Below are 16,411 nucleotides of genomic sequence, written 5' to 3' on the forward strand. Positions count from 1 at the left end.
TCGGTGAATGTTGTTTTGAGATCCATGGGGCAGAGACGTGAGCTGCTCAGAGCTACACTACGGAGGCTAATGGGATTTCTTGGTTTCCCTCATCAAACTCATCAAATACACAATCCAACAACTGGACAAGTTGTGACCTGCACATTCACCACGCTATGAGATAATTAGGGCTGCCCCTAAATAGTCGACCAAGCACTGGTCAACCAAAAAATCATTAGCCGACCAAAATTTAATTGGTCGATTCGTCACAGGAAGAAAAAAAACCCATTTGGAGCCGTGTCTTGTCAAAATTGAGTCAAAATCAATATGACTGAATTGTATACGTATGAAAGGCTATAGGGTTTTTGATTTGAAGGGCCAAATACAGGAAGTCGTGACACAGTTTTTTTTACACAGCACAACAGGTCCCTTTCTTTTTTTTTTGTCAAAAGGCGACTTTTTGCGATGTTCTTACAGTTTGGAGACTCCGACGTGAAAGCATGTATCACATGCTTGAATGTGCAGGTCACAACTTGTCCACCAGAGCGTTTTGGAGTTGTTGGATTGTGTATTTGATGAGTTTGATGAGGGACAGAGGGGACCTGTACCATTCACCCCCATTGTGTTCACTGAGGAGCTCACGTCTCTGCCCCGCAGATCTCAAAACAACATGCACTTAAAGGCTTAAAGGTAATGAACCTACTTCTATGACTGTAGGGATTATGTCAATAGGTGAATTTGCCAAAATGTTGAACTATGTTAAATGTTAAAAAAGTATTAGTCCAGATCGTCGTCAGCGTTCCTCCTTTTACCTTAATGATTCCCTGACAGGTGGCGAGCGGCAGCCCCACCAGGCTCGTGTTGTTGATGGACATGATCTGGTCTCCGATGCTGAGCTTGCCGGACCGCGCCGCCGGGCCGCCGTTCATCATGTTGGCCAGGATGACGGTCGGCAGGATGGAGCCCCAGCCCGACTCCACGATCACCACGCCCAGGATCTCCCCTTTACTCTTCTCCAGCTGCAGCTGTGAGCGGGAGGAGGAGCACACACGTCGTCATGTTTTATGATTATGTAGAGAGAACATCCATCCTTCAGCGACACCACAGACGCTTCGACACCGCTCTCAGTTTTGGTTTCTTTTTTCTTTTCTTTTTTTACTTCTGATAAAACCACAACAGAGTCACAAACATTAGTGAGCTGTGAGCTTCAGTCTCTCCCTGAGGTATCTGCTGAGCTGGAAAAAAAACCCTGATTCAGCTACAAATTTGCTGGAAAATGTGCAGAGAACCCGTTTTTTTTTGTTTTTTTTGTACTTCGAACAATATGTTTCCTTTTTGATACCTAATTTGACTTGTTCTAGTTTCTCTCCGTGGATCAGAGCAGCAGCTGCAGCTTGAAGAATGAGCCGGGAAACACAGTAACACCTTTAAGTCCCCACAGTCTGCATTTATTAGCACCATGCATCATTCCATAAATGGTTTATTTCACACTGTATTGTAGTTTTAAGGTGATATAAGGACATCTTAATCGTTTATTAATGCATTGTCTTGGTCGGTAGCTGTTCACATCTCACATGAAGACATATTTATAATATAACAACTGTTTTCTACTGTATTATTTTGTCTTTATAGATGAGACTTGATCACCTTCATTCATTTAGCCAAAAACAGGCATAACCATTTGTGTGAGCTCTTTTGATTTTTATTTATACGAGTTAAGTTTGCTTTTTGAACAACAAAATAATTAAAATGCCTGCAAAAAAAATGTTAATCTTGAATGAAACGGAGCAGCCCCTTCTTTCACAAACCGTTAAAGTCCCTGTAAAGTAACAACTAGATTTGTCTTTTGAGTTAATCACATCCCAGACAGATGTCTTATTAACCATCCTGCCAAATTCGAATGCTAGTAGTTGTTTAGTAGGTAAAATTAGGTTTTAAAATCATGACAAAATGAGGCAGTTCTCTCAGCTCTGGACGCTGGGGGTGCGTCTGCTACAGGCACCGAAGCAGAATGAAACTAAAATTAAGCACTGTACAGAAATTAGTCTTTTTGCATGTTTTTATCAATATATTTCGAACACTTTTAATATATTTTGAAACAAAAGTCCAATTTCACTTTACAGGGACTTTAATTAACAAAGCAAATAATTCATTAAAATTAAATTAGAAAATTAAAAAGCTGCAGGCCAACACAGCCACTCAGAGCCCATTTCCATTTTATTTTGTATCAAAAAGCTTGACCTTTCAAAATAAAACAGAACAAAACAAAACTTAATCTCTCAACAAACTGGCTTTAATAGTTTTCATAATGATGTTTTAGATTCTTTGATTTCTTTGTTGAGGTTGTTTTATAAACTGATTCCTTTCACTGTCAAGTTGTAACTGTAATTTCTACTTTGTGTAAGAGAGCAACTAATGATTATTTTCATTATAGATTTCATTTTTGGTTCATTGATCTTTAAATGTTTTTGTTTTCCCCCCGTACCACAATCAAAACCTCAGATAATTAGAGTGCAGTAAAAAGTACAATTATTCTGTGGCAGAAAATGGAAACACTCAACTACATCAAATTTGCACCTCAAATCTCGGCCTGGTGTCGTTTCAGAGAACAAGTGACAGTGTTAACGTTGAATATGTGTTAATGTCAGGCGTAAAAACAAAAAAAGTGCAGTGATTTATTTATAAAAATCCATTACATCAGTGTTTTCATTCATTCACTCACATGCCTTTACACATTAAGCCCAGCTCACTACTGTGTGAATGTAAAGTACATTTTCCTGCAATTTGCACACACCAGGAGCCCCGAGATGTGAATTTATTCTCAACACAGTCAGTTAGGAAGCTTTAGTGCTGTAAGAAAGCCCGGTTTCTTCCCCCATCACTACAAATTACTCATGTGCCTCTAATATAACAGCTGTGTGGCGGCGCCTGTGCAGCCTCTCTGCTCATACAGCAGAAACTGTTTCACGGTTTCTAATTCTCTTAAAAACACGCAGTAATGCTTTCAGGGCACAGCGTTGGGTTAGGTACAGGAGAAATCCTACAGCAGAGGAAATGTTGGAGCTGACGTGCTCTTAGTAGATTTTTCCTGTGCCATCTGCCTCTTGATCTGTCCAATTAGTTACTGCATACTTGTGTGTTTGTCTAATGGGCCTGCAGCAGCGCGGGTTTGATTTGTGCCACACATGTCAAGCCTCAAAAAAAACCAACAACAACCATCTTTGCACATATGCTGCACTTTCTCGCGGACCAACCTCTTTGCAGTTTTCAGAGTTGGAGAAGTGAATGAGGTCGTCGTTGTACATCTCCTGGGTGTTGATGATGTCGCTGTACTCCTTCTGGCTCAGGTCCTCGGGGTTGATGCCGTTGGCTCTCAGAAACTCCTGGTACGCCACGCTGAAGGCCTGGCCGATGGACTGGGCGATCAGCTGGGCCTGCCGAGTCGTGACATAATATAAATGTGTGTTTGTTGTTATGTATTGTTAGATCCACAGAAGCTTGTGTTCACTCAGCTGCATATAAATAACAACACAGTGCGGGGAAGAAAAAAAAAAAAAAATCCAGCAATAGAGTGCACCAAGAATATGCAGCAGAAAAAAATATATAAACAGTGGAGAAGAGAAGACAAGGAAGACTTTCCTGCCCTGGTTTCAATGAGACGGATTAACGACGGAAACACGCGGAAAAATAAATCTACACAGAAGTTAATTATCTGTCCTTACCACACTGAGGGAACAACACGAAACGTATTGAGCGTCTCCTCTACTGTAGGTTAGAGGGAAACTACAGTACTGAAGCACTCACATTAGGCAAAACAACACTACACAATAGACAATATATTCATATAAATGTGTTTAGTGTGTAAAATAAACACATACATATGATTAAAACTCTGGATAAGTTTCATATTTAATGTATCTATTGAAATAATAAGCTACACTATACTTAATATAATCATTAACTGTGTCTTGTCTGACAAATATATTGCACTAATATCCACTTTTGCATAATTACCAGGATAAAAAAAAAACAACAACATCCAGTTTGAAATAATCCCAACACATTTTAAACATGGTGGGTGGTGTTTGAGAACGAACTGGTGCTTGAGTTCGTCTGACGGGGCTGTGGGGGCTGTGAGCCGTTTTAAAGTTTTGAAAAACTAAAGTTAGTAAAACATGAACATACTATATAAAGACGACCTGCAGACTTTTCCTGGCTCTGAGAGATAATGTAGATCAAGGGAGTAAAAAAAGGTCACCTCATTAAAAAAAAAAAAAGCCACATTTTCCCCACTTCCCAGTATAATTGAATCCTACTCTTGCATATGAATCTCCTGCAGAGTTTGCAGACATTAATGCCCTGAACTCTCAGAATCAATACACAGTAAATTAGTTTTGCAGAACAATGGAGAAAAGAGAAAAAAGAAAGAGTCAAAGATGGGCAAACAAGCCAGTGGGCTACAATAACAGAAACAGTTTATAAGTTGATGGATGAGCGGCTGAATGGTTCTATTATAACTCTGGCCGGCCTTTAAAACCTGGCAGCGGAGTTAGACGAGGAGCGGACAGATTGGAGTCCAGCCTTTATACTGACTGGCACAGGCACTGAGCTGCTGGCTCCTCAGTGCAACGTTGTTCGCGTTGCCAAGTCTTGCTGAATCTGCTTCAACAAGACAAGACAAGCAGCAGCACTGTGGTTAAAAAAAAAAATTAATTAATTAATAAAGAATAAATAGGAAAAAAAACAAGAACAAGCCCAGCCAACTTGCATCATTTCACGTCTGTGGGTTGATCTAATTGGTTATTTAAAGTCGCACAACAACAATATTTTTTTGGTTGATGTTCTGAATATTAGAAACATTTGTAATAATGTGAACCAAAAAAAATAAATAAATACAACAACTCCAACATGAACAAATAAAAAGACGCCCCGGAGCCAAACACTGATACAGGTGATAACAGGGAAGCTGAAATAATATCTGAGGATCACATGATACGAAAAAAGCAATAATAACAACAGGTGTCATCTCTTCACTATCATCCACAGACGACGTGACCTGTCCGTCGTCTGTGGAAACCTTCACCCGCTCTCAGCCGAGGAGATTTAAAATGAATCATTTCTCTCTGGTTTGTGAAGTTTGACGACACGTTAAAAAAAAAAAATACACTCACATCCTCCGACTCAAAGACGTGGCAGATCATCTTGTACTGCTTCTTTGCCTCTGGGGCCCCGGGTGTCGTTTCGATGCAGTCCTGCGAGGCCGTGCGCGGCATCCGGCGTCTCGCCATCAGGACCACGATGTTGCCGATATCAGCGATGTAGGATATAGTGCGGAGCGCGTTGTCCATCATGGTTTCCTGTCGGCACAGTCAGGAATCAAGAGTCACATACAGTACTGCCATGCCTCCGAGGCAAAACCATGTTCTTATGAAACTGAACAGTTAAATACAGTTTCAGTTTGTGAATTTAAAAGCTAAACAGCCATTTAGAAATAAAATGGCTCTGCTGAGAGTGAGTGAAAATTGAATAACTCATAAAACTCTAAACTACATTTGATACAGACAGTAAAACTGAATAACTGGTGGCTCCATATTGGAGATATTACTGCATCACAATCGTACATTTGCGCCTAGAAAATGATATATAATGTATATTTCCACTCTGAGCTGTTTGCATATGCTGTTTGGTATAAACAAATGTGAATGTTTTGCTGTTTGCTTTCATACTAACTGGTTCATATAATATCTGAGATTTTTATGTACCTGTGTGCAGCAGTTTGTTGCCTGCGTGATTATGTCAAAGCAGGAAGTGAGATTAAAAGTACTGATTTCCAAACTTGTGCATAATCAAGCTCAAATGACGCCCGGTGAATTAGATCTTGAGAACACGTTCATCCGTAAATAACGAACAGGTGCATCGATATCTAAACCTGAATCAAACTGATCTGAACAGTGTGATTACATTTGTTCACTCAGACATCTTTTTTTTATTTAAACACCACAGAGAGGATCTGGACTGAGAAGGTGAATCTGTGAGGAACTTTTATTTGTTCACGCTCTGTGATAATATGCAACATTTCATTTCAGCCTAGTTAAGATCACTTCATTACTGTAACTGTTTCTGGTGGTTTTTATTACATTTGCCTAATTAGCGTTGTTATTCTAGCCCACCACTGGAGTTGTTCTTATTATGAATCAATGTCAGGAACCTCATGCAAACGGCACTGAGCCCTTTAATTGCAGAAAGACGGCATTTTACTCTGAGAGACTCTCTCTCTGAAGAGTGCCAGGACCAGTGGCAACCAGATGGAAAAGGGAGGAAGATAGACACTGCATTGCAGCACGTTAGCTCCTGCCAGGTGGCTGCCCACACACACACACACACACACACACTTACACACACACACTTACACACACACACACACTCTGCTCAGACGGCTCAGACAGGAGCCATAGGAGCCGAGATACTGAAAAATGAATCATCTCTCACATATACATTTAACTGAGCTCAAAGCTCTACTCATGATCTCTCCTACTGCAAAGCAAAGCTCCCAGAAAACATTTCTGCTTCCCTCAAAGACTCCGCCTCCTGTGAGGACTTGTACTCATTCTCGCTGTAAAAAGTTAAAGTAAATGCCGAGAAAACTCTGATAAAACTTCTTGCAAGAATTGAGAGAAGCTTTGTGAACAAAAAAGGAGAAAATCCGACAGCCAAATGTGTTTTTTTTTCTTTCACAAAGACCTTCACAAAGTCAGAATCCAATCTGATTTTCTATCCTGGAAAAGGCTCTAAAATGACAGAAAGAAAAAAACATTATTCAGTCCCGAATTGTAGCTCTTACAGCATTTAGTGAAGTGACTGATCATTTATGTTTATGTTAAAGACTCCCATTAGCTGCTGGGCTTTCCAGCAGCTACTCTCCCTGGGGTCTTGATCACTGAAATGATAATTTAGAGGTGTGGCCATTATTAACCACATTATTGACCACCGAAGTGTGGTCAATAATGTGGTCAAAGAGGTCAAAAGAGTGAGTTTTTTGTTCATAGATAAACATGAGTATAAAGAACTCATGTTTAGCTATGAACAAAAAACCCACTCTTAGACATGGAGGGCAGATTGTGCTGCAGTCAAACAGCCGGTTCAGCTCGTGCTCTCCGAGTTGAACTCAACGCGCAGATGTTTGTGCAACACTTTTTTGGCTCGGCGCGGTCTATTCTTGTCCTCGGGTAAAGGGAACTCTGAGGCTGACGTCACGAGATTAAAGAGCAAATAAATAAATCAGAATCAGTGCTGGTTGGGTTTCATAAGAAGCAGTTTGTGTCAACAGTTAAGCTGCTTTCATGATGACACAACAACGCTCCCCGATGTGTGGCCTTGTGCAGCGCAGTGGGTGGTGTAGGTAGGGGAAAAAAAAAACTGGCAAGAAAAACACACTTTAGACAGAAATGATGAGTGAGTGTGTGTGTGTGTGTGTGTGTGTGTTGTGGCTGGTTCTCACCTGTGAGTCTGCGTTGAGGACTTTGATCCTCTGGGTGGAGATGAACAGATCAACCTCGGTGAGGGTTTGAGCATCTCCGTCTGCGCTCTGATCGAAAAAACAAACAAACATACAAACAAACAGGAGTCGGTCACATCAGCTTCTTTGACTTTGATCTTTATATTTTTAAACTTCACTATTAAGACACCGTGATTCACAACTGCCTGAGTGTAGGGGAGTCTCAGTTTTTAAGACATCCAGAATGCATGCATGTGTTGTTAAGGGGTCCGGCAAAGGGAGATGCTTGTTAAGATGGACTAAAAGGTGCAGAAAAGGAAAGCATTTGGCAGTAGGGGTTAGTTTACATTAACTGCCCCTGGCACGAGGAAGACAAGCTGGCACGGAAACAAGAAGCAGCTTAACACTAAACCCTAACCAGCCGGCTGTTGTACCACGGAGAGAGAGGTCGATGCAGCTCTCCCTCCGATCACCGTGTGCTGCACTGCACACTAATACAATTATATTCTAATTCCTTTAATAAAAAACTGCCTGAAGCGTTCAGAATTGGAGTAACAGTGTGAAATTATTTTAGCAAAACACATAAAGATGTAAATAAATATTTCATGTAATAAATAGTGAATCGTTTATTTGAGACTGTGGCTGTACAGTAGTAATGTACATACACGTTTCCAGTGGAGCTTTTGGGCTTGAGGACAGGTAGGAGCTTAACATGTGGACACGTTCACGACTGCACTGGAGATCACACTCGACGTTATCATTACAGAGGAAATGAGAATCAGTCATATCTCTGAAAGCTGATACTGAAACCTGATGTTTACCACTGACACGTTTGATTAAAGATAAAACCATGATGTCAAGTTATATAAAGACAAAACTGGAAAAAAAAACTAATCTGAGGCGCCTGACAAAAAAAAAAACACTTCTTTAAACAGTCTTGAAAGGTAAAATGATTTTTCTTCCAGGTGCTCCATATTTATTAATAAAATAAGACGCAGTCAGTCGGAGCAGAGCTTGTTTACAGATGAGCTGCGTGTCAGGACCGTCAGAGTGAGAAGGAGCAAGATATGAATCAGAATTAGAGTGAGAGTTATTTTCTGCTTTAGTCGGTGTAAACTGTGTTCATCACACAAAATTAGACATGCACTGAATTTACAATCTGCCAGCTACATAATTTAACTCACACGAGGGAAACGCCCAGTTCAGTGCAAAGCATGAAGAAGTAGTTGAAGTTGTGCAGTATATATATCTTCAGCCCTGAACTAAAATGACATATTATTGTGCTTTTTTTGTCATTGCATTTAAATTTACATTAATAAATCTTTATATATTCATTATGTGAGGAAACGGTACCAACTTCCTGATGTTGATTATCCTGGTGCAAAAATGTCAATTAAAAAACTAAACTAAATCCTCCAAAGCCTCTGATTAAAAAAAAAAGTTATTAATCACAATTATATTTCTTATCACTTGAAAATAGTTCTGAACTCAGGGAATAATTAAAAAAGCATTCATCAATTATACATCAGACACAGCTAATATATAAGAGTTTGGGTAAGTTTTGTCTTTACACTGCGTCATGACACTCTTCATCATCGTTACAGTTATAGTTTCATGAAACAGCTCCACCGTGTTGTTGTGTAGCTACATATAATTCTTTGCCACAGGTTTATACACAGTATTAATGACACTGTATTAAAGGGACAGTTTGTGTTTTCTGACGTGGGGCTGTGTGAGGTAACTTATGAATAATTGGTCCATTACCAGCAGTAGATTCAGATCAGTGTGCTCCTCGCTGTTAGGAGAGCAGACCAGGACAAGCAGAGCTAATGTGCTGCTGTGCATGAGGACACTTTTAAAAAACGCCCACCCATACTATCCAATATCCACTTTCCCCTTAAATGTTTGCTCATGTTAGAATATATTGTGTTTTATCTTCCTATTAAAACAGCACTTGCCTTAGGCTAAACTACAACATTACAAGCGCACCGACAAGTGCACGGTACTTTTGTTTTGTGGCTCCATGCACACCAACACACAGCTCCTCTAGTCCCAGTTAGGACTCTGCAGGAAATGTTATTACTATAAAACTAAAAAAAAAACTAAAAACAATCCATTCAAAAGACTGGGAACAGTTTGGTTTATAAAATAAAATCATGTCAGTGTGTTATCAAATTTGGTTTCATCACTTCCTCAGTCTTGTTCCTGACTGACTTCAATCAATATTAAAAAGAAAAGTTTTCTTGTGTCTCTGGATGAATTCAGTTGTTCTGTTTTTTTCGCTGTTATTGAGACATTTTAACTTCCATTAGTGAGAATATCATATAGGCTCAGTAATCCCCTCAGTTCTACCACCGCTGCCAAAATGCATCTATAGCCGTGCACATGAAGCAGAGACACGTTTGCTCGAGGAAACACCACACAAAGATTTTGTTTGACTTAATGAATGAACACAGAAATGTGTGAGACACAGATAGGAGAGGATGCACGGACACAGGCAGGCACAAACAAAATGAAAAAGGAAAGGTGAGAGTGGAGGGAAAGTGGCTTCGGGGTCTTTCTTTTGCTCTGTTTATTACACACCGCCTTTTTCTTGATTTTGGCAGCCTTCTGTACCCTCTGGCAGGCAGGCAGGCAGGCAGGCAGGCAGGCAGGCAGGCGTTGGGACGGGACAAGGTCAGCGGATACGGGAGCACAAAAAACAGGAGGAAGAGGAGGAGGAAATAAAGAAGGTAAATAAAAGAAGGTAAGACAGTAAAAAAAGCCTCAAACCAAACGGCAGGTGTGCTATCGCTGCTCCCAGAAACAGAGACAGAGAGAGAGAGAGAGCGAGAGCGACAGAGGAAGATAGAGACAAGTGGTGTGTGCGTGTGTGTGTTTGTGGAGAGACAGCGTTTGCACAGCCATGTTGGTTATCAAATACAAATCAAAACAGCAATTACAGAAGGTAATAATTGCCTTTTCTCTTTTAAACACAGCAAATCAAAAGCGTGCAGACATGAATTGACACGGTCCCTGCATCCTTGACGTCTATATAAAGCTCAATTAAGAGGCTCCAGAGGTGTTTTTTGTGGATGTTGTTTACTCCTATTTATCAGTTTTTATTATTATGTTTCAAGTCCGACTTCATTTGTTGGTTTGACAAAAGAAAAAGCAGAAAGTGGGAATCCCGTTTCTAAAAGCATTACGGCTTACAAAGTCGACAAAGACAATAAACTCGGGTCGTGTGTGTGTGTGTGTGTTTGTGTGTGTGTTTGGGCTCCGCTTCTACCACCTCCATGCTCATGTCACAGTCTAAACACTATTAGCAGGAAATAAAAACAATCAGCAGCACACAGAGAGGCAGGGGAGGGGATAAAGCCCTCAGCAAGGATTTAAACTGTTCGCTTCGGGGGTTTGTTTGTTGTCTGGGCTGCATCTCAGCAAAAAAAAAAAGAGAAATAGAAAAAATAAAAGAAATAAATACACTGGTTGAGTCAGTGAAACAGGATGGAGGCAGTTAAATGCGTCTGATTAGTTCATTGGTTGGGTTTTCGGAGGCGGCTGTACTACTGTATAGTCGTCGACCTTAGATAAGTAATCTTTTGAAGTACTCTCAGCACTTTGTAATCTTTTAAAATCAGAGCGTTCTGTGTGAGGGTCAAGCCGAGCGACCACCACTCTCTCCACTCGCCATCGACCGGAGGAAATTATCTTGACCCTCATTACATTTTCTTCCCACCAAGTGCGAGGCTGGATGTTTGGCTTGCGTTGCGTCGCTGTGCGGAGCCCTGACTGCGAGGACGACGACCATTAGTCGGATGGGTGGGGGCAGAGGGAAGAGGAAGAGGAAGAGTAAACAACAACAGCCCAAAGGGAAGAGTCTTTTTCGGGGGGGTTTTCATTTTGTAAAAGTTTCCTCCTCCGTGATCGGCTCGGCTTGCTCGCACGCAAAAGCCAGACATCAGAGGCTTTCAGCAGCGTCTACTGCTCTGCTGAGGAGGAGCTGAGCTGAGCTGAGGTGGTGGTGGGGGGCAAGAGGGGGGTAGACAGCAGGAAAGAGGGAGTGGAGAGTGGAGGGGGGTGTAGCTGCATAAATATTACATCAAACAGAAAGAGCATCAAGCCAAAAAAGATCTGCATAAATAACCTAAACAGCCTCAGCTACAATTTACCTGGTATCGTTCTTTTTTTCTTTTTTGAGAGCCTTGTACCACTTGTCTGGATGCAGGTTTGCTCCGGAGCAAATAATAATAATACGAGTACGACCAACCTACGCTGCTGCTGCTGCTGCTGCACGTGTGGCTGGGCGTGTGTGTGCGCGTGTGTGTGTGTGTGTGCAGTCAGCTGCGTCCATTTCAATGTCAAAGATTAAACGCTGTTTGCTGTACAGCCGTTAATTTGCCCACGGGGGACGAATCAAGGAGGTAAATGGGACGACTTCTCACTCCAAGCGTTTAAAAAAAGGTGAAGGCTGACTGTTGCCATGGTTTCATCCTGACAGGAGTTTTTGGGCAGTGAAGGCAGCTGCGTGAATGTGAGGGAGCAAGTGAGTGAGTGAGGAGTCGAACACAGATCTGACAGATGTGACATGAGGGCAGAAAAACATCCTCATCGTGGGTTTTTAGACTGAACGCAGCCAAAAGGAGCCAGAAGACTCAAAATCCTGGTCTGACACTTTTTCTGTCACCTTTCCTATTTATCTCAGGCCACGTTTACACATAGCTGGTACATTTACAAAGACGGATATTTCAAAAATAATGTCGTTCACACCAGATTGCTTTCAAAAAACGCTTCATTTACACAAACCTGCATTAAATATGCTGTTCTTTCTTTCTTTTATTATTTATTATTATTCAGGGAGGCCAATTGAGAGCCACCTCTCTTTTTCAATGAGGCCCTGATTACAAACAATTCATCAATACAATATACAAGGTGTAAACCTAAGGCAAGGCAAGGCAATATATGCCGTCAAGAGCTACCTGGAACATGCCAATCCTATAGGCAGCTGTATAATGAGAAACATACTGTAGAGCCATGGTAGCCAATCAGTATTCTGGAAAAAAAGAAGTAAACAAAAGGCCGGACCGCGTGGAAATATCACCTTTTTTGCAATGTGTAAACCAGGGATGTCAAACTAATTTTAGTTCAGGGGCCACAAACAGCGCAATTTGATCTTAAGTGGGCCGAACCAGTAAAATAATAGCATGATAACCTATAAATAAAAAGAACTTTGTATTTTTCCCTGTTTTAGTACATTACTAAGATGTTTTCAGTTGATGAACTCTCCTTTTACAAAACATACTATGAACAACCTGAAATTTCTTGATAAAAATTTGTGCAATTTCAACAATATTATGCCTCTTCTGTTTTCTATGTAATTTTCACACTTGGCAAATTCATCCTGGGGGCCAGATTGGACCCTCTGCTGGGCTGGTTTCCCCTGAAACAGTCCCTCAGATTCTCTGATCAGGTTGTTGTTATGAACACTCGCAGCTTCCTCACCTACAATCTGAGGACTACTAACCTCGATCCTGAGCGTCATGGGACAAATGACACAGTGCTGAAGCATTTAGAGCCGAGTGGAGAGACTAATGAGGTACGAGGACAGGCACTTAATTATCTCAGTCCGTCCCTTCATTAAAGGATCGAACCACATGTTTATTTACACACACATTTTCACTGTTTCTCTGATGTTTGCACCTTGAACTTCATCATGAAAGCTGACCTCATCGTGTTTCAAACTATTTTACCTCCTGACCTGACGTGTCCCACTCGACAGCTACACTCGCATGTATCCATCTCATCAGTGACAAGTCTCATTACAACACGTAAGCTTCTAAAAGTAGACCACCGCGCCACACAGGAGGTCATTCAATATTTAGAAATACAGCCCAGCTTGTTTTCACATGAGGGCTAGATAAAAGAGAGTGGAGTCTGGGCAGCAACTGTGCACCAAAACATCAGCTCCGGCATTAAGTCATCACGTCACGAAACAACGCTCTTTGATCACACGAGGTGACCGGGCCTCCGAGTCCACGAGGGAGGAATACCAACTTTTTTTAAAGAGCATTAAAAAGTTGAATCTCCCTTTTTTTTTTTTAAAAAGAAAAGTTTCTATGAAGATGAACATGAGCAGTAACACAATATAAGGAGACATATTATGCTGATCCATATTTTAGAACATCCTTACAATGTTATAATGGCATGTGTCCATACTGAACCTCTGCAAAGTTGCACAACATGAGCTATAACAAGATCTCTGTGAGATTTGAGCAAAACCTGACATCAGGTTTTACTGTCCAATTAGGACGAATGCCCAAACTGCAAAGGATCTGCCCAAAACATGCCCACGATGTCCACCCCCAACCGCCATCTATACGGAAAATTGCAACTGTTTTCCTGCCCCAAAGAAGATGAAAACCAAAGGTCAGACTCAGCGTCCAACACGTATGGACGCACCCGTACCTGGCCATGTTTGTAAACGTCGACCGGGTATGTATTTAACAACGCAAGGTAAACAAGCACACGAGGAAAGCAGGGAGGGAAGCAGCCAAAACGAAGCGTTTCACAAAGTGGCTGCTTAGCGGTAGAAATCTGGATTTTTCTTGACATCCGTACGAGACAACTAAGGAGTTTTTGGAGCTGCAAATCATGCAGAGCTACTCTGTAAGTGTTCAAAACTTGACAGGATGGTAAGCAAAAGCAGTGAAATATGCATAATATGTGCTCCTTTAAGCAGCACTGGTGCCGATCCACACTGACAAAACATCATCACAACATTAGGGAACAGCAGGGAGGCAAGTGTCAACAAGGCAAATATAAGGTTCACATGCCAGCCGTCCCATTATCCCGCCGGCTGTGCCAAACACATGCCCTGCGGCCAGACTCCGGCCAAGTTCTCTCGTTGCCCTAGAAGGCCACTCATGCCTGTATATTATGCCCATGATGCTTTGCTGCATACCCAAACAGCCCTGATGTAAAGTTTATCAGCAGGAATCTGGACCTGAACTAAAAATCTCAGTAACCCTTTAAATTTACAGGCCGCTAATTACGTGGTAATGTCAAGAAATAACCAAGAAGTAACAATTCATTGCGTAGTAATGTCAAGAAATAGCCTAGAAGTAACGGTCAATTTCATAGTAATGTCATGTATTTCATAAAGGCAAAAGATGACACATGCTTTCTCCACCAAGTCTTTGCATTTGACCGTTATTTCTGGGCTATTTCTACACAATCAATCATTTTCTTCAACTTCTTGGTGATATTTCTCAACATTACTATGAAATTGACCATTATTTCTAGGCATTTTCTAGACATTATGACGCAATTAATTGTTATTTCTTGGCTATTTCTTTATCACATACTGTAATTAGCAGCCTGTAAATTAACGGGTTACCGAAATCTCTCCTGACTATTTAGTTAGTTAAAGTGTGGTTTCACTTGTGTGAGTTTGAGTTTGTGGAGATGAATGAATAAATACCCCACTTCCAGAGGCAGTAATGTCAGAAATACTGTATCGATACGTGCAGTATTAGCCACATAAAGCTGCTCGAGCTGCAGGTCTTCTCTCCTCTACAGTATATTCTGACAGAGAGTTTCCACTGCAACCTACACAACAACACGGCGGCTGTTACATTATGCTGGCATCTCCAGGGAGCGCAGAGGGAGCTGCCATCATATTACATGCTCTTTGAGAGTGGGACAGCAAACCAAAAGCACTGATCGGAGGCCGTCTCCTGGGGTGTGAACAAACACTTCTTAACAACACCTCCAGGGGCCGGGAATGAGTTAGAGGGGAAGAGGCTCTCAAATAGATGTTTTCCATGTCAGGAACTTTTTCAGGGACCTTTTCTAAGTTTCTAAGAACTACTAACTACTAATCTAAATTCAAACTCTGGTGCAGTGACTCAGGAGCTGCCAAACCGGACTGTGTCACTGTGTTATCTGGTTAATTTCCCCCTACAAAGTCTGCTCTAATATAAGACATGCACATGTGAAATGCAAACCATAACTGGTGGCTCTGAATACCTGAATAATTTTCCTAATATTTGCAGCTCTTCAGATTTAATCAGGGTGGCACAAAGCGACTGGTAGAAGCAAATAGGTTTAGTTGAGAAGAACTGTAAACGATTAGGGGAATTAGACCAAGGACAAATTGGAAAACGACAGGGCTGTTTGAAACAGAGACGCCCCGGTTTGTGTTTTGTTGTTTGGGTTTGATGTGATAAAATAATAAAAAAGGAGGCTGAAAACTCCCCAACACTGTTTCCACACAGACGATCTGTTGGCTGTTTTGTGGTTGGATGTTTTCTCTGCTGTAGAGCAAAGTTTTGTTTCTGTTGTTCACTCTTTGTTCTCTCACTGCCGCTCCCCACACATCCATTATCTGTCTCTTTCTCTCTCTTTTTTTTCCTCTTGTTTGATTGCTGCGTGCTCAGTTCATTCACTCTCTCTCTATCACTCTCCTTTTTTTTTTTTAACTATTCAGGAAGCCGTAAACAAAACTTTAGTCAACAACAAGATATTTCTGGAGCAAATACGAGTTGCATCCATCACTTCCCTCTTTTGTGACTGAAGCTGCACCAAAGTGGAAGCAGCAGCTCTGTGTGCTATGTGTGTGTGTGCGTGTGTGTGTCTGTGTGAGCAGTCAACACTGAGCCCTGCAGATTGCATCCTGACATTTCCTGAACCAATGGAAAATATTATCCCTAGACCAGCGACTCTTCTTTCACCTGAATCTATTGTACAGCCGGAGCCAGAGGAGCTAAATTTAGTCTCTGGTTCCTCTGGATGAAAACGCAGGTTAAATTCCTTGAGTTACTTGAAAGGCTGTTGGTCCCCTGGGTCAGATTTGTGCAGTGGAAATCGCCCCTTTAGTCCCTGAGATTAGTTCCTGTGACTTTTTTGGTCAAAAAGGAGGTGTAAAGCTGCTCCGGGGGGAGAAGCAACAACATG

The 16,411-nt window shown here is 41.4% G+C and overlaps 1 protein-coding gene across 5 annotated transcripts in view; it reads right to left on the reverse strand.

Annotated features, from left to right (window-relative positions):
- Window positions 1-16,411, reverse strand: part of apba2b (amyloid beta (A4) precursor protein-binding, family A, member 2b) — an 86,687-nt gene that overhangs the window by 3,467 nt on the left and 66,809 nt on the right. For all 5 annotated transcript variants that reach the window (XM_085759346.1, XM_085759352.1, XM_085759357.1 and 2 more), the window contains 5 exons: window positions 10,058-10,093; window positions 7,478-7,564; window positions 5,151-5,336; window positions 3,234-3,413; window positions 792-1,004 (listed from right to left, as the gene is read on the reverse strand). In XM_085759346.1, coding sequence (XP_085615472.1) covers window positions 792-1,004; window positions 3,234-3,413; window positions 5,151-5,336; window positions 7,478-7,564; window positions 10,058-10,093 — 702 coding nt within the window. The remainder of the gene's footprint in view (window positions 1-791; window positions 1,005-3,233; window positions 3,414-5,150; window positions 5,337-7,477; window positions 7,565-10,057; window positions 10,094-16,411) is intronic.

The sequence above is a fragment of the Trachurus japonicus genome, chromosome 3 (genome assembly GCF_045865225.1).
Source record: "Trachurus japonicus isolate A0001 chromosome 3, Traja_1.0".
In the NCBI taxonomy this organism is placed as follows: Eukaryota; Metazoa; Chordata; class Actinopteri; order Carangiformes; family Carangidae; genus Trachurus; species Trachurus japonicus.